The 25,381-nt window shown below is 47.9% G+C and overlaps 1 protein-coding gene across 11 annotated transcripts in view; it reads right to left on the bottom strand.

The window, feature by feature from the left end:
• The window catches only part of MBNL3 (muscleblind like splicing regulator 3), a 97,745-nt gene extending 74,580 nt beyond the window's left edge, over nt 1–23,165 (bottom strand). For 3 of the 11 annotated variants that reach the window (XR_012837261.1, XM_075763193.1, XM_075763186.1), the window contains exon 1: nt 23,030–23,162. Coding sequence is in view for 2 of the 11 variants with exons in the window: in XM_075763190.1 (XP_075619305.1) it covers nt 21,710–21,736 (27 nt within the window). In the remaining 9 variants the exon portion in view is untranslated. Of the gene's footprint in view, nt 1–21,709; nt 21,810–22,776; nt 22,903–23,029 lie in introns of those variants that run through there. The other 8 variants (XM_075763182.1, XM_075763192.1, XM_075763191.1 and 5 more) reach the window with 7 other exon arrangements.
• Between the last annotated feature and the right edge of the window lie 2,216 nt (nt 23,166–25,381).

The raw sequence follows: 25,381 nt of genomic DNA, 5'->3' as shown, positions 1-25,381 counted from the left end.
TTTTCTTCCAGAAATCCTCTGACTCAGCATGAAACTGCAGAATCAAGATCAGGAGCCTGAGAAGGTGGGCTCTAGCTAGCCTGGGCAGATGTACAGATGAACAGCGCCTTCCACGTGCACCGCCCTTCCTGCCACCACCCTGCAGCCCCCAGCCACTCATGGCCGGCAACACACAAATGCAGAAGCACCTACTCCTGCCTGGCTGGGTGTCTGTCCAAGCTGACTTTTAAAGCAGCAAACAAACAAACAAAAAAAACCAGACAGGGATATATCCCCTCAAATCTTGAGCATGCACTCTGAACCACCACCCATCAGTGCACTTATTTCCCCCCCCCCAAGGGAAGGAGCTCGGGTGAGGGCATAGGGGATAGATGGCAAGTGGAGTCTTTGTTTTAATTGGCTGCTGTTAAGAACATTAGAAGGATGTTTGAAGGAGAATGATTACGGGCAGAGTGCAGAAGAGGTAATCAAAGGTGTCCGACGAACTGAATTTATGATGTGGCTTAGCAATCCATCACCTGGCTATCATTCCTACTTACATGCGCATACACAAGACTCAAAATATATTTAGCTTGGGGAGGTCTGGAAAAAAGTGGCTGTTCTTAGAATCCCAGCTAACAGCACTTTGCTCCTTATAGAAGAATATTATAGAAGAAATTTATTTCAATTTGGGGAGGGAAATCTGTTCAGATATAAAGGAGAAATTGTTTTAAATTCTTCTAAGTGTGAAGGCAACTTTGTTTACTAAATGCATACTAGGGAGCATATGCGTACAGGACAAACTCAGCAGTGGAAATTTGGCTCCCTGCAATTCTCTGTGATATAGATGCATTTTTTCCAGAGGAAGTCTAATGGTCTTATTTGTTTTCACCGCTAATAGAGGATTTCAATGAAATTTTCTATTGGGAAAGTCTAATGAGGTCAGAATAACAAAACAGAGTAACTAGGAAGGAATGTTGCTGTATTTTATTTTTAGAATAAGGATAAAGGTGGGGCCTTGCAAGAGGAGGGGATGGGCCTGTTTTGGCACAAATGGCCAAGGCTGGAACCTCGGTCCTGTGAGCTGGAGGGGGTTTGGAGCTTATTTTTGCAACAGTGAATCCCTTGCTTCAATCAGCGACAAAATAGTGGAAGGGTCCAGCTGGGAGAAGAGCAGAGCGATGCCTGGGGGCACATGGACAGCCAGGGCAGCAGCAGTCCTGGGGACCGATTTCAGCTGGGAGGCTCTTAGCCATGTATCCCTCCTCAACCTGTTTCTCTTTCTTTGCTGGAAGATGAGTGCCTTCAGCAGCTCTGCTGAACTGGATATCTCTTTATTTCTGCACATTAAAGGGAATCCAAGTTACAAGAGGGTAAGCGTTGCAGAGGGAATCAAGAGCAAGAACAGCCTGATGTAGCAGCGCGGGGGGGGGGGGGCACTGCAAAGGGAGCAGCCAGCAGTAGGACAAGGAATAGGATTTACCTTACTGTTAAGGCTGAATGTCAATACCCAGTGAGACAGGCTCAGGGAGAGAAGAGATGGGCCAGAGTAAGACCGTGAAAATGAAAAGGAAGGAACAAAGCTAAATAAAAGAACCGAGGCGGAGCAGGAAGTGGCTTGACTGGGATAAACAGGTAAGGAGGAAAAAGGGTGCATTCAAGAGCAAGCAGGCCGTGGTCTGTTTCCTGGCACCAGCTAATCTGATTGGCACGGAGATACAAGAAACAGGCTTAAATAGCTCATGGGAGCAGATCTTCAGCTGAGGAAAGCCATCATCACTCAGCAATTAACTCCCTCAAAAGCTCTGCCCCTAAACCTGAAGCGCAGAGCTGACCCTGCTGAGCAGAGCCAGCGCAGAACAAAAGAGAACGAGAGGAAGCATCTTTGTAAGGGTTAACAGACAGCAGAGAACAAGCTGTTCCATGCATTCAGGTCAGGAAAAACAGAACTGGGACTTGACACAGGCACCGTGCACACATTGCTCTGACAGGATCACCAGAGATCAAGCACAGGAGCAGCCAACTCTGCCCACCAGAAATGAAACTGGAAGGAGCTTCACATTACTACCTGCAGGGACAGAGTTAATGCAGGGGAGTATCTGGTGGGGGTACAGTTTAGGGAGCAGAGCGCAAGCTCTCCAAGCAGCAGGAGAGTAGAGGAGTGACCTTCCTTCCACCTGAAGCCCACCTGGAGACAAAGAGCCAGCAGCACCCACAGATGCTCAAGAGTAACAGCAAGGCAGACATGCACAATCTCCCACCCCGAAGCTCTTCAGCTTCCCACTATTTCTAACTCTGAGGACTCCCTGAGCCTGTTGTGGTTTGCCTGCTCGCTATTCCCCAACCAGCTGCTCGCTTAGCATTGCCCAGTCTCCCTAGCACTTGTGCAAGCTTCATGTGCCCACAACACCCTTTGGCAAAGACCTCCACAGCTCCATCATGCCTCCTGTGAAGGAAGAAGATCTCCTTTGGAGTCCTTGGCCACAAACACACCCTTATCTCCTTGCCTTCCTCCTGCTTGGTTTTAGATGCTGCAGACTAAGCACCAGTCTCCTCCCAGAGAGACATCCTTTTAGGGACTTCTATTATCACTGATGAAGTTAAAATCTACATACAGCAGTTTACAAAGCTTATTTTCCTCTTAGATAAAGGGGAGGGTCAGGGTGACACAGAGTAATCGCAGGATGAAATGCCACAATTTCCAACCCTTTCTGGGAGCTCAACGCAGCAAGTTTCATTTGCAACCCCAGACTTTGGAGCAAGCTTGCAATTAAAAAAAATTAACAGTCACCTTGAATACAAGGGCTAGAATTTAACTAACCCGCACTCACGCTTTGTTAATAAAGAAGCTCTTCTGTAGGCTACAGCACAAAGGCACTTTTCGAAAGATCAGGTTACCTCTGCCCAGCTATGTCATGGTGGAAATTTCAGAGACCTTTACATAAAAGCTCCAAGAAAGTGCTCCTCTGTGGACACCTCCCTGCCCGCTCTTCACCCTCTGCTCTGCTAGGAGCGGGGTAAGCTTGAACCTGGCTCAATCCATGGGTAAGGCAGGGCTTGCAATTTAGCAATAATGATGGCAATCACAAGGCATTTTCAATGGACTGATGACCAACTGGGTGGGGTTACATTACAAGCCATTAACCTAATCAGCATTTAAACCTCAGTTACTAAGCAGCAGAGACTGCCACCGGGATTATAAAACAAAATGAGAACATACTCTTAAAACATATGTCTTTCAAGGCTCTGGAGAGCCTCACAGCTACATCTTCACAGATAATAACATCACAGGTACAGGACAAGGTTAGCTAATAAGTGCCCAGAGCTAATGAGCCAGTTTATTCATCTTACCTAGCAGAGAAGTGTTTTTTACCCTCCATCCCATGGTAATGTTACCTTGACAGGTGCAGTGCCTGCAGTAAATACTAGATCTGTCCCGTATTCTGAATTATCCCTTTAGGGATGAGAGCAAAGATACACATTCAGGGAATGGGTGCTTCCTACAGTCTCCTGCACAGCTTGCAGCATCAGAAAATTAAGCTGACTGGAAGAGCAAAGCCTGATGCTGCCCTGAAAGCAGAACTTATTACATATCACTCATAAGCCAGTTAAACTAGGGAGTTGCTACTCCAGAGCCTTTTTTGCTTATTTCTCTGTAATCATAGGGCAAGGGAAAAACACAAACTTCAAAGAAATGTCCTGGAAATGCCACATGCCCTAGGACACCCCATATATCCCACTGGCAATAGCACTGAGCCTAACTGTACCACTCTCCTTAATTGCTGTGCTACCTCTTAACAAAACATTGATTGCATGCCTTTGCTCTTATTGACAAGCTGGTATATCATTGAAACATGGTGGCAGTTGGTAATTAATATTTTTAACTCTTGGAAAGTTTTTTTATGGCACGTACTTCCTGCTGGAGTGGGTTTTAATATGCTGTCCTCGCTCCTCTGGAAGGGTGACTCACCAACAAGAGGACCTCGAGTGCACATGGATGGACCAAGGTCTCAGAAGTGCTATCAGACTACAAGAGACCTTGGTCAGGACAAAATGGTCTCATCTCCATCTAGGCAGATGTTCAGCACCATGGCACGGATTCTGTAGTTTTCCCATGATTCTCTTTTTGTTGTTTTAGTCGTTAGTTCAGTACATCCCCCAGGCTCCACACCATTTCTGCCCAGCCAGGGGCTCTGCCAGCAGACAGGAGGGCTCTTTTTGTCTGGATCTTTGTTCTTTCGACATCATCTAAATATCACTCCCTTAACACTTGATTTAATATTTCAACCCCTTTAATTACACACAGTGGAGATTTTATCGGAAATCTGATTATTGTTTGAAAGTCTGAGCACTTCATCCCAGCCTCAGAATTGATCTATCGACTGTTTTTAAATCTCCCATTTTAATTTAACATTTAACACTTTATACCCACATTAATTACATTTCCCATGATCAATATCAACAAACACCATCTCTGACCCTCTCCCAATAGAGAGACCTCGGAGACCTTGCTCTGCCAAAACTCTCAAGACAGCTTTGCTCTTTAACATGGGCATTTACGAGGCTGGTATCTCCAGCGGGAGAGGAAAAGAAAGAAAAACCCATGAAAAACAGTGGTACTGAGTAAGCAGCAAGGTTTAGTAAGCAACACTACCGGCAGAGAAGCACAGGCACAGATCTGACCCCAGCGGTAGCACAGGGACTGGCCTGGCCCCAGGACGTGGGGAGCAGAGACTCCAGCCAGGTTGCCATCCATCTGTCCCACCCCCGTCTTGGCCGGAGGGGGACCAGGCTCTGATGCAGGGAGTCACTATGTACAGGCTCCATTGTAACTCCTGCCCATGCTGAGCAGTGGGTGAGCTGGGCTTGGCCTGTCCAAAAGCTGCACACAAGCCCTGGGGCATGGGAAATGCTGAGGGGTCCATCAGGGAAAGCAAAGCTCGCTATCTCCCAGCATTTAAACACACCCTGTGCTTGTGCCAGTCTGCAGGTCTAGGTCCCTCGCCGCAGCACAACATGGAGAGCAAAGCACTTCTCACAGCACTTCTGTGGTCCCTGAGTGGAGCAAATTTCTTGTTAGCAGACACAAACCGCATGGTCTAATTAAGGAAGACAACCATCACGCTGCCTTTATACCCAGTCACTGCCAGCTCTCAAAGATAGCTGCTATAAGGCACTGGAAGTATCCAGCTTCACCAGGAGGACAGTACCAGATTTCCTTCTCCAGGCCATGAGAAGTAGAATTGGAAGTGCTTGAGGGAGGGTTGGGTGCTCCTTCTACCCTGTCTGCAATGCATTTGCGTTTCTGTGTTGCAACAGGAGATGGAAGAAGATAGTGTTCCCAGCGCCACAGAAAACAGGAATATTTGTCCTGAATAATTTCTCTAGTATATTAAGCACAAGTCATTCTTATGCAAAGGCTGCCCTGTACAGCTGCCAAGGTCAGTAAGACCTTGCTTTATTTGCTGCATAAGGGCTGGCTGCGCAAGTTTTACCTTGTACATATTTTTTCCATGCATTCTCCTGTCTTAGATTTCCCTGCTGCTAGTGCCTATGCATCTTGCTGTCTGTTCAGCAGGTCATGCTACCCTCTCCAGCTGTTGATAATGACTACCCAATATCCAATCCTCCAGAACAGTCAAAATTCCAGCAAACCGATTCTGACGGTATGTTTAATTCAAAAGACACCAAGGACAATATTGAATAACAATTTTCAAGGAAAACATGCTCCACAGCTTTTGCTAAAAACATCAATATGTTTCTATTTTCAGGGGGGCTTGACCTGCTATCCACTCACACAACCATCACTGTTCACATTCTAGTATCTACATACAGATGATTTTTTGTGCAAGGATTGCATTCAACCAAATGGCACTGCCTGCACACACAAGCTCTGGATTACAATACCAGCGAGTGTAGATTTCAGGAAGCAGCCAATACTGAACAGCCTGGATCTAAATAATGACAAGGTCTGAAAATAAGGCCCTATGCATTCTAACTGCAGAAACATTCTTACAGACTACAGCCAATGGTTATATCTAAACTAGGGACAGTCCCTCTCCCCAGTTTACTAAATCCTGTGACACTGCAGGGGCAACAGTCAAATTTAGATATTTGCACGAGGAAGAAAAATAGCATTTTGAAACTGTACAACATCATGATACTGAAAGGACTCACATGTCAAGAAACTTTAATCCAAGGAGTTCCTTTGCAGAAGAACAGAGTTAATTGCCCTGCCTGAGGTCAATGCCCAGGTAGGGAGACTTCACAACAGCCTGCCCTGCTTGGGAAGGAAGCTATCCTGCCCCAGCCTCTACACCCAAATCAATGGGGAGATAGGAAGCAAAAATGTCCAGCACTGCCCCTGATCTGCCAGGAGCAGTGCAGCAGAGTCCCCCAGTGACATTCTTTCTTGCTGTTTTATTTCAAGCTACACCTCACCACACCTGATCGACCACAGCAGCATTTGGTGACGAGCTCTCGCTTATCAGTGTCTGATGCAAACAAGCTTCTAGCCAGCCAGGAGATCTGGTCTGGTGGGAATAGGAAGCCAGGACTCCAGAGGAGGGCTCGCACATCCTTCTTCCAGTCCAGAAACCAAGCTGTTTCGTTTCAGCCATCTCACTTTGCCCCTCTGATGTTGCTTGAACCCCGTTCACAAGTTACAGTTAATAACACTAATGTCACATCACCCTGAGAACTACAAGCTCCTCAGGGTAGAAACCCTCTCCTCCTTTATTCTGCAGCAGACTGCGACCTTGGTAGGACCCCACAGCCACTGCCATAACACAAACCATCATTCAAGCTTAAAACACATGCTGGTGCCAAAAGTCTCTCAACTGGAGACCAGCAGCATTACAATAGGGCTGCACAGAGGGGTTAAGAAGAACTGCTGAAAAGGGATGCAAACAAGGACTTCAGGCTCTGAGCAAGCACACTCTCCTATACACGCAGCTCAAAAGGTTAGCATCACTTGTGAGCAAGAACTGTCTGGCTGAACGTACTGCCTTTGTTAACTGAGAACGGCTACATGATGGAGTGCACTAATTAACTGCATTTTACTTTTGGGGACCCAGGCTTAAATCCTGGCTCTTGTCACAGCTGAAAATGAATTTAGGGACTACAATGACAGCCAAGATAATTTATTTTCTACAAAATCATCAAATAATTGCCAGTCTCCTGACAGAGAGGCCCACAACTCTATGCAAGGGCACTAGTGCTTATGCTGTTACTTCCCTGAGTATAAGTTATTAATGGATTGATGTGAGCGATCATCACAGCTATGAGTGCTGCTTAGCTGGACCGAGCACCTGAATATGAAGAACGTCGCCGTGCAACATGGTGCGCGCTTCATGATGCAGTGCTGTGCAGGTTGCAGGTCCCACAGGGAATATAGCTGTGTCTGGCAGGATTTAAAATTAAATTTTCATACAGATTCATATATCCCTTAAATTTAGAGGGCCAAAGCACAGCCCTGGTGTAACTCTAGTTACTTCACTGGAATACCAGCAGGGCTGGTTGTGGTCCAAGGGAGCCAGGGGTAATTTCCCCGCTTCCTCACAGCAGAACGCCACCCAGCAGAGCCAGCAGGGAAGCAAGTGTTTTCCTCAAAGTAATTCTCTATTTTTATCTTGCTAAGAAAGCTTTTCATTTAGAAACTAAAACTCCTGTTTTAGGCAGAACCTGAGCACTCTCTTCCTTTCAGATTTTTACCACAGAAGTTTTCATCTAATAAAATAAGCCATTTTTCCACCAAAAGAAACCATTGTGGAAAAACTAGAACAGCAGACCAGCCCCTGGAGGACTCCCAAGCAAGAAGCACAGATACATTGCATCCCCGACTCCGGCAACAGCATGCTCTTTCATATTACTGTTTGCAGTGTCACCTCACCCCTCTGTGCCTCAGGTCACCCATCCCAAATGATGGGGATCCTCAGTGTCAAAGCAGTTCCAAGAGCAACATGTTCAATGTCTAAGTTAAGCAGCAGCTAGTGATCATGAACCACAGTTTTGGGCATAATACTAAAGCATAGGGGTTATTGCTTCTGAAGTGCCATCCTCCTCCTCTTTCCTCCTCTCTCAAGAAAGAGAGAGTCTCCAGCATCCTCAGTCGCCAGCACAACTGAAGGTGGGCACGAAGACACAAGAGAGGTCAAAAGGAACAAAGAAACGTTTTCTGAAGCAGCCTCTGGCACGTTAGGCTCAGCAATACAGCACGGCTCAGCAATGCAGCACCTTTCATCTGTACCAAGCAAGAGACCCGGACACTTAACCCTGTAACACAACAAAGCAAGGGGTGGGTGTTGTCTTCACGGTAGGGTTTTACAGCAAGACAAAGGCTTCCCTTGAACAGCAGAAGAGGAAAGTTTAAGTCAGACATCTATCTAAAAAGTTAGACTTGGGGGGAAGGGATGGGTCAGAAGATGTCCATGAACTGGGGCGGAAGGGAGCAGCAGCCACAGTGCTGTGGGGGCTGATGAAGAAGTCAGGGATAAGCAGGTCCCTGCTCCCAGGCAGGGTGAGATTGCCAAGGCCAAACCAAATTCTGCAAGTAAGGGCCATGCGTCCCGTTCCCTCCCCGCCGCCATTATCTTTAAATCCTCTTTACTCCACAGAGCTATTCTCCACCCTCCTTCCCATTTAATCAGGCCTGACCTACAGATGTCAGCCTCATTTCGGCTAAGTCAACACAACTGCCACATCTAGGATGCTGTTACAGGAAAAATCTTACTTACACTCTTGGATGGATTCCAGAGTCTACTTCTTGGTCTAGACCTGACCTCGTTACTCTTCTGCAAGCTTAATCCTTTACCTTAAGGGCATAGCAAACACACAGGGACTCCAACGTGGGCCTGTCTACGCTCAGTCTCCCCTTCAGCCTGCATAGCCAGGAGACTCTTTTGATCATACTGCACAAACACTAATGATTATTGACGGGAGGCTCCCTCAAAACTGCAGGTTCTTCAAAAACACATATAGGTTCAAGAGCCAAAAAGCAAATGTGAAACATGCGCTTTATGTTCTGCAAAGTAGACCCCTACCCTAGAACCCAGGCAACAGGACACAAACCTTCAATCAACAGTCCCTGAAGTTTCTTCAGATGCAGCCCTGGCCTCACGCTGAAACCGTAGCCATGTCTGATACATCCAGCTTCAACTAATGGTTAAAATAGAATAGTTTGGGTTGGAAGGGACATTAAAATCATCTAGTTACAACCCCCATGCCATGGGCAGGGATACCTTCCACTAGATCAGGTTTCTCAACCATCCAACCTGGCCTTGAGCCCTTATTCATCCTTCAGCAGAAACATCAATAAGACATCAATACAGGACGCTAATTGAAGACACAGGACTTCAACCAGCTACCACGTCACCCTCCAACAGCACCTTACCAGGCACAGACCAGCAACTTGCTGAAACGGTATGGTCAAAGTAAAAGCTAGCTTATGGCTCTTCCAGTATGTGACCTTTGGCCCATTCCTCGCTGTCCCCAGTCTGTGTGGCCAACATGCAGGAGTCACAGGCTGGAGGTGGATGGACAACAGCTTGTCCTGTCTTGCCCAAACACATCATATAAACAGGGTATCAAGACTGAGCCATATCTGGCCCATGCATTCTACCTCGTGACCAAAAAACCTCGACCCCTGTCACATATCAATAGCAGCAGTGGAAATATCAACCCGTGAATGAGATATTAGAAACTGTTATCAGCGTATTCCAAGAAGGCAGCTAGCTGTGGATTCAACCTTCAGGCAACAGCACAGGTGTTTCTTGGCTCCCAAAGACATTTGCATGGTGTTTTCTTAAAATGTTTGTGGGGGATGTTCAAAACCCCAACTATCTGTATCTGACACGATGCTGAACCAATACCTTCCTGGTTCACAGGAGTTGTGAAAATAAAACCCCACTAAGGCTAGGAGGATCAAATTCTCTGAGCTCCAAAACAGTCCCTGAATGTGTGCTGTACGAAATCCTCCATGCAGACACACCTTTCATATCACAGGAGAAGGAGGGGAGGGGAGAAGAAGAGATTAAAAACAAAAGCCAGATCCTCAGGTAACAGAAAAATCAGAGATGCTCCTTCAGTTTACACTATCACAGATTTGAGCCAAAGATGCTTTTAAAGTCCTTTTATGAAATATTTTAATCTGCCTTTCTATTTGCTATGTGTGCAAGATAGGCAGTGCTTTTCAGAGAAATTATTTATTCAGTTTTACAGTGACTAACCTGAATTTCCAGGCTGCTTCAAAAGAAAAACTGATGCATTACTTTACAAAAGGCAAGAAACATTAGGCTTCTTCTCCTCTTGTTTTCCTTTTCTTTTTCTACCACCCCTCAGCTTAAACATTTCTACTCATTTCTACTCTTCATTTCTCTCATCTAATAAATAAACAAACTATGTATCTTTCCACCCCCAAAAAATGTTCTTCCCTTCACCTCCGTGCCTAAAACGTGCTGACAATTTTTTCAGGTTTTTTTGCTGAAGCCACTCAAAGTGGAATAAATTCCTTTTCTATTTTTTTAAAAATTCATTTTTCAGTTTAGCTGCCTACTTGAAAAAAACAGCTAGCCTTACATCACAAGTTGTAGTCTTACAACCTGGAATAAACCAAACACGAAGCTGAAAGCGTGGGATTACCACTGGCTCCGCACTAGTGGAGCACCCTGCGAAAAACATCCACATTCAAAAGCAAATTACAAGGTCAGTGAAAGTGGCTACACTGTTGCATGAACCACCTCAATGTTACTTCCTAGATTAAAGAACAGACAGTAGCAGCACAAAGCTTAAATTAAATATAACTAAGGCTCTAATCCAAGTCCATCAAATTAAGGACCAGTTCCAGAAGGCACGGACTCACCGGGATGCGCTTCTGGCACCCAGAGGAGGTTTCCTGGGGACGGGGAGCTCAGCACACACCTATCTTCACCCAGGCGCCCACTACTTGCCTGCCACAGGGGAAGCAATGTCACACAGCAGGTCCGGTTTAAGGCCCTTACAACTATATTTCATCACAAGTAAACTAATTCTGGGAGGCAGAGGGCAGATGTACTTTTTCTTGTGTGGAGATGCCCTCTACTCAACCCAGCCTAAGACCTTCACTTACGCGAGGCTGTGATTAGGGGATTCAGGTCATGAGCAAGCAGATCTCACGCTTTAATTCTCTCGTTTCAGTTGCCTGAATCTCCAGAATGAGCAACATCACATTCTTGCAGAAACCTAAGCAAACCCGCATGCACCAGCTCTCTCCCTCAGAACAGGGTGATGCATGAAGTCGAACATGATAACCTCCCACCCAAAGGTGTCGGATGCTGCTGCTGCGCCACAGCTTTCTCTCCTCACATTAAAGGCTCAAAACAACAATCCTAAGGCCAGTCTCACCTCTGTCTCCACAATCCAGCTAACAATACCGCATCAAGTACATCAGTACTGTTGCATTTCTATCTCCCCTCCGGTACACCCCCCGGCATCATGTACATCCAAAATTACAGCAGCCTGCACCCCCTCTTGCGCTCTCAGCTCAGTGAGCTTCCTCCCGAGACCACCCTGCTGAGAACCACCTTGGCAACGTACAGGTCTAAAACCACCTTGAAAACGGGCATGCACTCAATACCAGACTGCAGCCCTAGTTCTATCCTCCCGTACAGATCATGCCGGATCAGACCCTTGCTGAGTGATCTGGGACTGCAGTAACATGCTCCTAGCATTGCTATTTCATTGTGGCAGCTTTCACTACCTGCAGATGCTGTCCAAAAATACAGAAGAAAAACTTGTGCTCTTGGGAGCTCATAGTCTAAAGGCAGAGGTCAGGAGAAACACTCTGTTCTTATTAATGCAGTTCTATGGAGAGGAAAAAAAATACAAGTCAAGCCTGTATGCTTCTCAGAAGCAGATTATGGCTAATAATACAAAGATTACTGACATTAAATGAATTTAAATTCATTCTTCTATCATTCAGAATATTAAGGTTTTTACCTTCCTCCCAGTATCAGTCCCCCTGGTAGTCAGTTTCACTTTCTGCCTATCACAAAGATGTTATATTTGGACTATAATCACGATAATGGACTTCTCCCTCTCAGCAGTTTTGTTGTACTAGGTGTCTTAAAAAAAAAAGGCATTCCTAGTGTTAATTTAACAAGCATCCTATCTTTTTTTTAAAAAAAAAGGGAATTGCTGCATCATAACTCTGCAAACAAGTTCTGTGGTCCTACTGGCTTTTTTTGCCTATCAACAGGCAAGGGGAAAGCCTCACCAGGCAGCACAGCGTTAGACCTGCAGAAGGAGCGAGTGCAGCTCAGCCCAGGGCCCTGCCAGGGAGAGGAAGCAGACAGTGCTCGCCAGCCCGGCCACACTGCAGCATCAGTGCACAGCACAGGGACCAACAAAAAGTGTCTGTCGCTGGTGACCAAAACCTGATTTTGAATTTGGGTTGCTCCTTGCAAACATTTGTACTCAAACTAAGGGCACGGCTCTGCACTACCCCTCTGGGAACTGAACCATTTTAAAGCCACCACCAGCAAACTGAAGATGGAACACAGTAACAGCAAAGTCAGCCACATATTTGCTCTCAGGAGGAAAAACTTCTTTTGAAACTTAAAAGTTCCCCCCCAGTTCTCCCCCCAAGCATCCTATTGACAAACAAGTATCTAAGAATGCTTAAAAGAAAGCCATCAGTCAAAGCAAATCACCAGCTACATGTTTGCTGCTGAACATCACGAGTGTTTGCACTAAACGCTTCTCACACGTTTGCATCTATATTTTACTGAAAGAAAGGGAACTCCATGGCAAACAAACTGCAAATCCCTGCCTGTCGGACCCAAATCTGGAGTGCTTGGTTGGGCTGTGGCTCCAAGCTCCATTTCCTCTCCTGGTCGCCACATCGGGAAGGCAAGCCAACACATCCCCAAGCCCACAGAGTCAGTGGGCGGTTATCTGAAATGTAGTTTGTGGTGAATGACCGTTGCACTGGATCAGTCCAACTCAACTGTCCAGTCCTTTTGTTTCAAGAAGGGAGTTACTGCTTGTAAAAGGCACCTGCCTTAGCTCACGGTCTTATGCAATGGCTGTATTAAGCATTACTCTTATTAATCAGTACATAACTATAACAGTTAGCATTTTATTGAATTAAAAAAACTCCAACACCTTGCAAAAGGCCATCAGTGACCAGCTCAGCCCCACCCATGCAGACTCTCCCCTGCAGGCCTGGGCATCCTCCAGCTCTGATTTCACCACCACTTCCAGCTAACCCAACTACACGCTGTATTCGCCAGGGCAGCTCGGCCCCCCCCAGGGCTGAGGCCTCATTCCTGCCCTCTCCTGAGAGGTGGCAAAACCCATCTGAAGGGCATGAAACGGCAGGCTCAGCTCCTCATGGAGCCAAGAGCACTCGGCACAGCCCGGGAGCTGAAGCAGCCAGTGGCTCTGCCTTGGCAATGCCCCTCTCTCTCTCGAGGCTTCCACAATTCCTCCAAATACACATTCCCCACAAGTTTGCTTCTCTCCTTGTGTGCATTGAAAGTCATATACATTAGAAACACATAGGAGAAACTGGGTGCAGACTCTGTGACATTGTGCTTTTTCCACCCAGAAGTCGCGAGGTACTGCATCCCCCAGGTTGGCTGAGCAGGTGGAGATGCTCCAAGGCCTGGGAGAGAAACCGTTTCTCACGTAAGCTGGCATACAAAATGGTGTAATTGCCTAACTAAAAGCATCTAGGACACACTCTACAGTTGGGCTGAATTTATAAATCCTGGTATCTCTAGAGGAACAAGATGGTGGCACTGTACAGAAAATAAACAAATCTGTTGTTAGACACATCAGAAACTTCCCTGTACCTTATTAATGAATCTCAGGGTCTTGTCAGAAGGATAACCTTCCACCTAACATAGGACACAGAATGAAATTGCCTTTGAGCAGCAACATCCTCATTCCAAGCTTGCTATCTGAGCATCAGCTACCGAATACATCATATTACAACACAGTCACCAGAGCTGGAAAGTCCCCAACACAGCAGGTCTCTCCCTTCAGCAAGGCTGATATAACCTCATGCAGAATCCATCCCATATGCCCTACTCATCTTCCTAGTCTCAGAAGAAAGAGTTTCAGTAAATCACAGCTATTCAACTGACTACTCTGGAAACCCTCAAAATCATAGTGAAGGTGGTCACTCCCGGGTGAGAGCCACCCAGGCCAGCTGCCCTGGGCAGACTGGTCCAAAGGGGTCTGTAGAGCAGGCAAGGGAGGAGTGAGGATAACCTGCCTGCACTTCCGAGCAAGGTAGAAGAGGCTGGTTGCATCCAGAGTCAGCAGGGAAGGTGTCACCTCACTGCAGATATACAGGAGGGAAGGGGCTCACTGTTCCTTCTACAGGAGAGCAGCCCACTCTGGTTGGCCTCATTTACATGACCTGAAGTGTAGCTTCCTCAAGCACTGCATGAAAGGTGCTGCTGCATTAGCCAGACCACACCTGGGCGCTCAGGGCACAGCCAACATTAGCTCGTTACCAAGGCTATGCTCAACGAAGGGCACCGCGGGTGTCACGCTGAGCATTTCACTAAGTAATTAGTCAAGCTGAATTCATGGGTGGTGGACTTGGTCTGAGGAACAAGCTGAGGACCTAGGATGGAGGCGTTTGGTTGTGGATCCAGGAGTCAAGTGCAAAGGCAAGGTGGAGATGTCAGTGCCAAAACCTGGGCAGTCTGTCTGAGGGCGTGGAGGCACTTCACAAGACACCTCTGTGCTCTGGCTTCCTTGATCAGATACAATGCCAGCATCTGGAGGCTTCAGAGAAAGGACAGACCACCCGTAACCCTACTGATGGCTCCACACTACTGTTCTTTTTTTGTTTCTCACAAATGACTTTACTGAAATGTATCTGAAGATGCAACACAAGCCCCGTGGGCCAGCACTGCTTATTACCTTTTATTTAAAAACATCCAGACTGTATTTAAAAGGATCCCATTGATATCTCATATGGCTATGAAAAGATCTGTCCATCCTGACTTGCTGGCTGTAGACAGAGCAGGAGATCCTACAACCAAGATGCTTGATTAAGAAGAATGAACAGCACTGATGAAGAGTTTTGACCAGATGTTGGGGAGACAAACCTGACGACCTGTTGCTGCCCAGCCCAGCCAGGGAGCAGCCAAATCCTCCCTTCTCCATCAGTTTTGTATCTCATGGCCTGCAGTAACACTTTGCAAGCTGTGGACTAACCCAGCGCTCTGGAGAACAACTCCCAGCAGCCAGCCATAGCACAGAGCAGGTGACACTTTTCAGGAACTGGTTTTCCTTTACAGGGCAGGTTTCCCCATTAGCGAGCCCAGGACATTTGGCAGCTCGCTGTTCCAGCTTTTAGGACCACTTTAACAACTGGTCCATCAGCCCACATGTGTCCCTCCCAGCATCACAGCCTTGCACAGCACAACCACCACTACCCCCCCCCCCCCCAGTCCCAGGACCTTCCACCAAAAGAACACCAAATGCTTCACAAACATTAATGAAGTCCCAGTATCCCAATTAACTCCAGGAGCATTATTCCCTTATGACCAAGGAGCACAGAACCAGGCTGAGGTGCTCCCATCTCCCTGTGAGCCTGCTGAGGAGCCAGCCATGGCTCCCTCCCTCTGCTCAGCTATAGACTTGACAGCTATTTCAAAGGCTCTTTCCAAAACAGAACGAAGAAAGAAAAAAACCAAAGCTTTCTATTTTCCTTGAAAAGCAGGTCTATGCAACAAAATAGGTACTAATAAAGGTTTCACCATACAAATTAAAAGTCAAAGGTAGCAATAAAGAGTCTCTGAAATACAAGATACATGTTGTGCATGGTGTGAAATTTATTGCTGCCTCACAGAATGAAGCCAAACATCTTAATATGGAAAAACACCGCTACTTTTGACCCAAACAGATTGGGAACAGGAAGTAAAAACAAATTACCCAGCTACGGCCTCCTCGCATTAGGAGCGGCAGCAGCAGCAGAGAAACCAGTGTTTCCTGCCGACACTCACCCCGGCCGCCTGGCTCTGCAGGTTCTTTGCCCGGGGGGCAAGCCCACCTAAACCAGAGTTTGTTATTAAAGTTCTCACAGGCAAGGATCAGGCCTTTATCAAAGAGGAATCAGCTGGGGAGAGCCAGGGAAATGGGGACTGCAGGAATCACCCCAAATGCTGCACCCATTTACAAACCGCACAGGGCCAGTCTTCCCTGTGAGGGGATTCCCCTTCTTTCGGTGGCTCTCTTGATTTTACCAGCCAAATTCCTGACTCAGGACAGGCATATTTCAGGAGTTAATTTTGGTTTTACTCCATCACCAGCAAACCCTGAGAAATTAAGTCAAGCCTCAATTGGCTCAAAACATAATTGCATTTCTTTTAAATAATAGCTTTGCATTACTTCATTTTTTTGTTGGGTTTTTTTTTTTTGAGCTTGTGCATAATACATCCTAATTATATTTTCAAGCTTTCATTTGCAGCTACAGGAATAACCCAGAAAGACATACAGATGAGCTAATTTTCAAATCATCACTTGAGTAAGAAACTGGAACTTTAAAAAAAAAAAAAGACAGACCAAGGGACCTGCAAGAAAAAAAATATGCAAAACTGATAGTCCAGCACCTCTTTTGTTAAAATTGATAACTCAATGCCAGAGAGAATGGATTTAAGACCTTAACAGAGCAAACACTGAATATCATACATGTAATACAACAGAAAATGCCATTTAGATAAACGCTAAGCAGCAGCTCAGAACCAGATATTTTGATTAAAACTTGGCTTTCAGAAAATCTCATAAGCATCATTTTTACTATCTCAAGCAGATTTTTCCTACATGATTTTAAAAGATTACATGCCAGGTATAGAATACTTCATAAAGCAGAACAAGATTTTTGACTCACTTGATTTTTTGTTTTTAAAAAATAGCAACCAGCAAATTACAGCCATTAGTACGACATTGCCTTCACAGCAGATTTATGCCAGCATTACTGAAAGCAGAATTTCAACCAACACCACTTCTGGATAATACAGACATCTGCAGAACCAAGGGGAAAAAAAGCACATAAACATGCACAACCACACATTTTGTGCATTACCATCCAAGACTTTTACAAGGACCGGTATTTTGTGCCACTGTTTTGCAAGAAAGTCCCCTGAGCATACCCACGAGTGCGCTCTCCCGCACACAGCAATTGCCAATCCTACCTCATATTCTTTTAAATCCGTCACCTTTGCGCTCTTAAATGCTGCTTTGGCAGAGGTGTTGCACTGTGAGGAAGGAAACTCCCCCCGCACCCCTGTTATCATGCTGCATGAAATCCTCCCTCTGCCCCAGCAACCTCCCAGGGGAAAAAAAAAATTAAAAAAAAAAAAAAATCCAAGTTTATCACGCCAAGAAAAGAACAATAAGCAGGAGCCCAAAAAGGCAGTCAGAAGTGCCGCCAAAAATCGGAGTCTTTCTCAAAAAAAGGCCCTCCCTTAGGAAGCCTGCCAGTCAAACCCGATCACGAGGCTGTTTTCCGAGGGTGAATAGAGTTCTTATTGACACAGCTTATGTCTGCAGCATGCAGCCCTCCGCAAGCCTTTCAAGAGCAGATCGGATTACACAGACACATTCTCTCTGATTTTATGCATTCAGAAGCCCTCAGACATAAAATACCCAGCTCTGAAGGCCACCGGGTTTTTCATCTTGCTATCACCCTATGTGCTTCCACCAAAAAAAAAAAAAAAAAAGAAAAAAAAAGAAAAAAAAAAGAAAAAAAAAAGGCAGGCAAATAGATCCTGGCACCTTTACTTGGGCTCCAGAGGACCTCACCCTTGATGAGCAGGGCCATATAATTTGCAGGCCAAGCCACAGATTGGCTCCATGTGAGTAACAGGAGACGACGCATTCCCATAGTGGGTACTTAGCATCAGGACAGGAGAAGGGAAAAAATAAGTATCTGCTGACACCATTTAAAATGGGGGAAGATAACATCGCTCTGGGTAGACAATCCTTCCTGGAACATGGTAAGAAAAAAGGGGAGGATACACGCCTTTTAAAAGAACACCACAAGCTGCCACAGCTTAGCAGGCAAGAGGTGCCCAACTGCAAAAGCATCACAAGCACATATTCAGGCAAATCATCTATCCAGGAGCAACAATTTGCACACACACAGGAACCTAGAGAAAACAAACTAAAAGAATCCATTTATGCTCTTTCTGTACTTAGGGGCACAATGAGGAACTCCATTCCAGGAGCAGACAAGCATAAAAAGGCTGGAGTACCCGTGAAGTGAACAGAGTACTACAAAATGTTTTGTTATTATAAATGCTCCAGTTTAAGTCTGTGCTTAAATTATATGACAGATTAGAACCTGAGCATTGCCCTAGAGAAGGATGCACGCACTGCCCAGAGGTCTGGAATACACCGATTAAAAAAGAAACTCACAGAACAGTCTAACAAGCAAACCAGTGCATTACACATGAGTAACTGGTTCCCTGTCACCTAAAAGGGAACAACTCCTGCACCAACTCATACACACCGGATTAAAACTTCTCACTGAAATATTATATATGGGAAACAGAGCAAATCAAGCAAGCTTGAGCTTCAAAGCTTTGAAGGGATTTTAAGAGCAAACACACACTGTTCAATAAAGACATCCTCTCCTCCTCCCCTTGCAGGCTGCGATCACTCCCCAACTAAGTGTTTCTATCCTGTTTCAAAAGATTTTTCTCACATTTTTCCTGCTGGGTGCTCAGAGGCTGGACCTGGGTAACCCGAATGTGGGGTGCCATGTCCATCTGCAGTGGCAGTTCTTTGGTTGGATGTCTGCACTGTTTTCAGAGCACAGCAATAGTCTCACAGCTCCTATGACTACCTTTGGAAACCAAGATCTAAGCAAACTCCACTTTTCAGTGCACAGCCTCCCTCTCAATGAACAGACTCATGCTTCTAGTACTCATTTTAGTTTCCACACGTGACTTCTAGTATGTTCATGGTCAGAAAAGCCTGTTCCTGTGAAGGCTGCATACTCTTTCCCAACACATCTGAGTCACATAATGGTTTGCTCCACTGCCAAAACCAAGCTCTCACCACTTGGCATGGCAGGGGTGTCCTGCTGCAGGCATCAGTCATCAAATTCTGACTGCAGATTCATCAGCATCACCTGTGCCTGAATTAGCCACAAAGAAAATCTTCATTTGCTTTCAGGCTCCTGACTAAGCTGCAGGCACTGGTGACTAGGAAAACCATGGTTTGATTTGTGCATGAAGAAAGATCCATTTGCAAGATACTAGCAATGCAGTTTTGCCATCAGTTTAACTGGGCATAAGCCAGTGCTGCTAATAAAAGCAGCAGTCCAGCCTCACCCTGTGCTGCCTGTGCACCCCAGGTCCTTGTGCCAAGACAACTGTTTCTGTGGCCACATGGAGAAGTGAACCAAGGAAGCAGCGATGGCTAAAGTGAGCATACCTTCTGCAAGGTTATTCTTAATCCACAAGGATTGTGAAGAGACTGGAGCAAAGGGCTAGAAGCAGGACCACTTTTTCCATGCAGCATCGGCTTCAAAACTGATTTGCAAGCTATACTGCAAAAGGTAAGAAAGCCAACCTCTTCCCCTTTGCAGTCACAAGCTTTAAAGTCTCACTTTGAGATTCCCTTAAAACATGCAGAACAGCCTCTCAAATTCTCACTTCTGGTGGCAACACAAGTACAAAACTCTAAGGTCCATGTATTTATCTTGCTAAGATGGGGTGAGCCCAGGAGAAAACTTCTAGGTCTGTAAAAATCTAAGAAAAACACTTAAGCCTCATGCCAGTCATTCCCCAGAGGAGGCGGCCACCACTACTCATGAACTGGAGCTGGACATGAAAACCATTCGAAAATCCTCTACACGGATGCAACATCCCTGCTAGACAACTGTGCAGCATCCCTGCTCATCAGTAACCTTCCTGCAGCACACGGGCCAGCACCAGGAGGGAGGAACAGCAGCCCAGATCCACTCCCTCATTCTCTGTGGGGATCCCTCACCCCTCCACAGCAATGGGAAGGATGTGGCACCTTGCCTTCCTCTGATCTGGCCAGATACTGCAGGAGGCTGAGCAGCAATGAGGTTACAGCATCAAGGGATTAATTTCCTCACTGACCACCAGCTCTGCTTTGGAGCCCTGCCGGTATATCCCAAACCACCTGGAAGATATCACCAGACCCACTACACACAAAGCCATATACAGGCTGAACCAGGTGCATACCTAAAACTCAGCTGTCTCTGGGAAGGCTGACTGCACCCGAGAGCAGGCTATACCTTCTCCTGCTGTAAGTGCATCCCACAATACCTAGAAGCTTCTGCACAGTCCATTGTCTTTCAAAGAGAAATGCTCAAAGGCTGAAATAGCTCTCAAACTTTTCTGGGCCATCACTACTTTAAAATGACTTCATTTAAATACATACCATGTCTATATATATACACACACGCACACTCCAAGGGAAATTAGCACCCGTGAGAAGGGCTGGTGCCCACACATCGTAACTCTGCACAGCCTCCCAGGTTTGACTGAGCATGACTGTACCGCCACAGCTCTGCACTAGTACAACCCACAGCAACCCAGAGCCGCTCAAGAGCCCGGCGAGGATCCTGCCCCACTGGCAGAAGCACTGGAAAGACCACAGACTGCAGGCTCTCCACCAGACCACTTGCTAACACACATCTTTTTTTGGGGTATAGAGAGCAGTGGGGGCAGGGAGGTTTTAAGACCAAATTACAGAGTCCTTTAAACCCTTCAGATCTGCACAAAGCTGAACCCATAAGTCCTTCTTTCAGGAGTTTCCCCCCCACCCCAAGGCTAAGAGGCATGATTTGGACCTTCATTTGTAAATAAAGCTCCAAGGAGTGGAACTGTGCCACGTGAAGCGTTTCTCCAACCTGGAAAGCGGAACCATTGCAGCATCCACGTACTACCTTAAAAGCAAAACACCCGCAAGGAGGACCCATAGGGGGAAAACATCTCTGCAACCCCATGGAAGCTGCTGTATGGAAACTTTAATAGCATTACTTCTGCTTCTGCGTAATCCCAGAAGAACTAGCTTAATTCAGACTGCTCCAACTCAGACACTCGATAGTTTCAACATGGTATAGACTATTACCTCGCTCTAATTACAGGATCAAGTTACATGTCCAACAACTGCTGCAATTTAGTCTTGCCTGATACACCCCAGCTCAAAATTGCTCATCCCACCTCTCACTCCCATACTTTTTGGCACCCTTTGAATAAAGGCAGGGATAACTAGCAACATTTCAGTATCTGACACACATGCACCCCAAGCCCCCCCAAATGTAAAGTCACTATTTCCTTGTGGTAATGAAGGCAATGACTTTTACCAGTGCAGAACAAACTAGTTTTAGGCAAATAGCACGGACACGACACTACTGCCCACATGCTTGTCTGTGCAAAAGCATTACAGGATTACTGCTAATCACCACCACTGCACAATACCACGAATCTGCACATTGCTCCCTGAACCTGGTGCTGATCTTGCACAGAGCCTATCTATGCAAGGAAGGAGTTTTCAGAGAAGCAAAAGCTACAGGATCAGGCCCCTCGGAGTTTCACTACCTCAAAGGCAGGGGACGTTCCTTACAGCAGCGCACGTCTCGCCTTTGAGCTCAAAACCGCATCCGCAGCTCCCGCTGCCATGAAAGCACAAGGTTTTCTCCCTGCAACCGTTTGCCTGCACCTGAACTGAATGCTAACAGGTCTCTTACTTGCGTCTTGCCTCGCCACCACCTCATGCTCTACAGGGGAATATTTTGTTCCCCGAGCGGACGAGCTGTCCGGCCATCGCTCCAGGATGATTCAGCAAGGGGGTGGCTCCCTGTCAGAAGGCACACCTACTGCGAACTGTCATACCACAGGGCTGGGTGAAAATGGGAGAAGTTCCTCTATCTATCATGGCTGCACTTTCCAAAATGCGTAGACCTGGCCTGGTAGGGTCAAGGGGGGTGAAAGGGGGGGGGGGGGGTCCATCAGCAGGCACATGGAAATAATTCAAGGAAATGTCTCGAGGCTTTTAACTATGGCACAAGTAAATGAGGCAAAAGAAAAAGCCAGACACTTTCGGAGCCAGCATCAACTTCGCCAGGCTGTGTTCTTTGTTTCTAGGCAGACTCCAGTGCGGTGGCAAGAATGAACAAATGCGCATGTCTTCATAAGAGTCAAAAAAAAAAAAAAAAGAAAAAAATCCCCCCTCCCCTCAGGCCCCTCTCTCATTGCTGTAGCGGTAGGGGAGTCCTCCAGATAGTTTGTGCTGCTTTTGCAGAAGTAAAACTCTGCTTCCACCCTGCTCTGAGCAGGCATTTTGCTATGCTACAAGGCGTTCAGGGGTAAGACAGCGCCTGGAACACTTTCGGCTACAAAAATTAGTTTTGGTGCGGGGTTTTTTACGCTTTTCGTTTTGTTTGGGTTTTTTTAAAAGAAAAAAAAAAAAAAAAAAGAACGAAACGACCCCCCGGCAACGCATCGCGACGCGCCAGCCACCCTCCGCAGAGGCTCCCGCAGCCGGCGGAGCAGGGCCCGGCCGGCCGGTCAGCCCGCCGCCAGCAGACAAAGGAGCGATACGCCGCTAAGGAGCCGCGCCTGCACTCCCGGGACAGCCCGCCGCCGCTCCCGGGACAGCCGCAAGCGGCCGCCGAGCCCCGGCCGCGGGACGAGCCACCGCCACAGACGTGCACCGCCCACCCCCCCCCTCCGCCGGAGCGCGCCAGACTCGTCCCCGGGCGCCCCGCGGCTCGGCTGGGGGCAGCCGGCCCCCCGCGGCCGAGCCCGGCCTTACCTCAGCGGCGGCGGCGGCGCTAGCAGGCAGCGGGCGGCCGCACCGTGCCACGCGCGGCGGCACGGGGCGAGCCACGGGGGCCGGTTTAGCGCGGGGGCCGGCTGCGCGCCGCCATTTTAACGCCTCCCGCCCGCCCTCCGCCCCCCCCCCTTTCCCCGCGGCGGGCGGCCACGCGCGGCGTGGAAATGCCACTCAGCGGCGGTCGTCTCCGTGTGTCCCCCCCCCCCCACCTCCGCCCCGCCGCCGCCGTTACATTGACGCAGCAGCTCCTGGTCGCCGGGCCCGCCGTGGCGGAGCTAGCAGGGCAGCAGCAGCCGCCGCCGTCGTGGCCCCTCCGCCGCCTCCCGCCGCCGGGCGCACATGGTACGCTCCGGGGCCGCGCCGCGCCCCGCCGGCCGCGCGCGCCGCCTGACTGCTGCCATGGCAACCGGCCGGCCGCGCCGCGCCGAGCAGGCCCGGCCCGACCCGGCGCCCGCCCGCCCCGCCGAGCCCTGGCACTCGCCGCCGGTGCGGGCCGAGCGGCGCCCCACCCGTGCAGCGGCGCTCCCGGGCCTCGCGGGGGGCTCTCCTGATCCGTATGGCCCCTCGGGGCTCCCGGACAGCTTGTCCCGCAGCTGCGGGATTGCCGCTGCCGCCCGCCGCCTGCACCGGCATGACACGGGCACCGGCACCGGAGGGAGAGCCGGGCCCAGCAGCCGCACCGCACCTCTTTCCGGCCGCAGGACCCAAAGCCACCGCCGCACCCCTGCATTGAGTCCACCCTGTCCCCAAAGCCACCACCACACCTCCACACTGTGTTCCCGCTGTCCCCAAAGTCACTATTGCACCTTCCCGCTCTGTCCCCGCTGTCCCCAAAGCCACCATCACACCTCCCTGCTGTGTCCCTGCTGTCCCTGAAACCACCATTGCACCTTCCCGCTGTGTCCCTCCTGTCCCCAAAGCCACCATCACATCCCTCACTGCGCCCACCCTTATGTCCAAAGCCACCATTGCATCCCCTCGCTGAAGGGTTGTATTCCCTCTGTCGCCCAACAACCATCACATTCCCCCCGACCGCATCTCGTCTGTCTTCAAAGCCACCATCACACACACACCCCCCCGCTGGGTCCCCTCTGACCCCAAAGCTATTGTCACTCCCCCCACCACCCTCCGCAGAGGGGCTGTGTCCCTGCCGGGCTTGGCCGCCCTTACCTGGGTAGTGGCACAGCTCTTCCACACTGCAGTGCTCATTTTCACTCCTGTTTTGCAACAGAAAATTGCATACGCCAGGACAGTCGCGAGGGAAAATAGGCGCAATGTGAAGCAGATGAGAGAGTAAATCATAAAGCCGTCGTACATGTTCTGCATACTGCAAACGAGGAGCTAATTTCCTGGCAGCCGTCTTCAGGATGCTTCAAGTCAGTCTTTGCCAATGTGGTCCTTAAAAACCTCACAGCGTTCAGCTGCAGGCAACCCCACTCATTTCTGACTTTAGCATCTAATTCCCACAAATATAGATATTTTAATTATGCATTTGGTTAGGGTGAGCTGAAAACAACCAGCAACTACTGGATCACTGAAGAAAACAAAGTCAATCGCGTATTTCTTTTAAAAATCAGCTTTTTATGGGGTTTGGCGACATTTGCTACATTTTGTCAAGCGTGAGCTCAACCAGAAGCAGAAAGAAGCAGCCAAGGGTTGTTTATTGCACACAGAGTGGCCCTCCCTGACAGCAGCACTAATGGCAATGACTGTAATAAAACCGCTGGTGTTCGTGGTCTGAGCAGCAAAGCGGGAGCCCTGATTTCTGCACTCTGCTCTGACAACCACTTTCTCAGTGACCAGGAACAGATCACTTCGCCTCTCTTCCTAGTTACCGCCACTGATTCATAGTTGAGATCAATTAGTTAATGTTTGCAAAGTCAGTTGAAGATGAAAAAGCATTACATACTGCTAATAAAACCATAATGATCTCACCGTTAAACATTAAACACACAATGATGTGTAAAAAAAAAAATCACATTTATGGAAAATTCCTCTTGCTGCAAGGACAAAGGATTAGCTCCTAATAAAAGAAGGATGAACTCAAATTTGCATCACAGGACTGCATCTCGGGGGTCTGGCTTCTGTTTAGGTCTCTGCTACTGATTATCTGTGCGGGCACGGGCACATCACTCAGGCCAGCAGTTGGTGAAGCGACTGGTGATTTGACCCACCTGAAAGTGGCAAGTTAACCCAGAGCTAGCCAAAAATCACCAGATACTTTTGGAAAATGCTGGTCTTGGTCATGTTGTGCCTCCGCTACCCCATCTACTAAATGCGATGGGGATTACAGCTGCGTAGCCTGATTTTTTGCAGGCAAGATAATACAGCAGCAAGCAAACCCTGGCAACGTGGTCCTTAAAAGCCAGGAGAGCTGTGCTGCTCACAAGACACATCACACCACAATGCAAGGAATAAAAGCGGGCATGTGGGACTTTCTAGGAGATTTTTCTTGGCAATGAATCTCACTTTAGATGTAAAACCGGTAGCTGTGCCACTGGTAGGGCTCCAGTTCACCATATGCAGACCAATGCATGTCTGATGCTCTGACCTACGGGCAAGAAGGAGAGGAACCAGGAGAACC

The sequence above is a fragment of the Balearica regulorum genome, chromosome 11, assembly GCF_011004875.1.
Source record: "Balearica regulorum gibbericeps isolate bBalReg1 chromosome 11, bBalReg1.pri, whole genome shotgun sequence".
Lineage (NCBI taxonomy): Eukaryota > Metazoa > Chordata > Aves > Gruiformes > Gruidae > Balearica > Balearica regulorum.
Note: the sequence above shows the minus strand (reverse complement) of the source record. Positions and strands in the feature narration are given on the sequence as shown.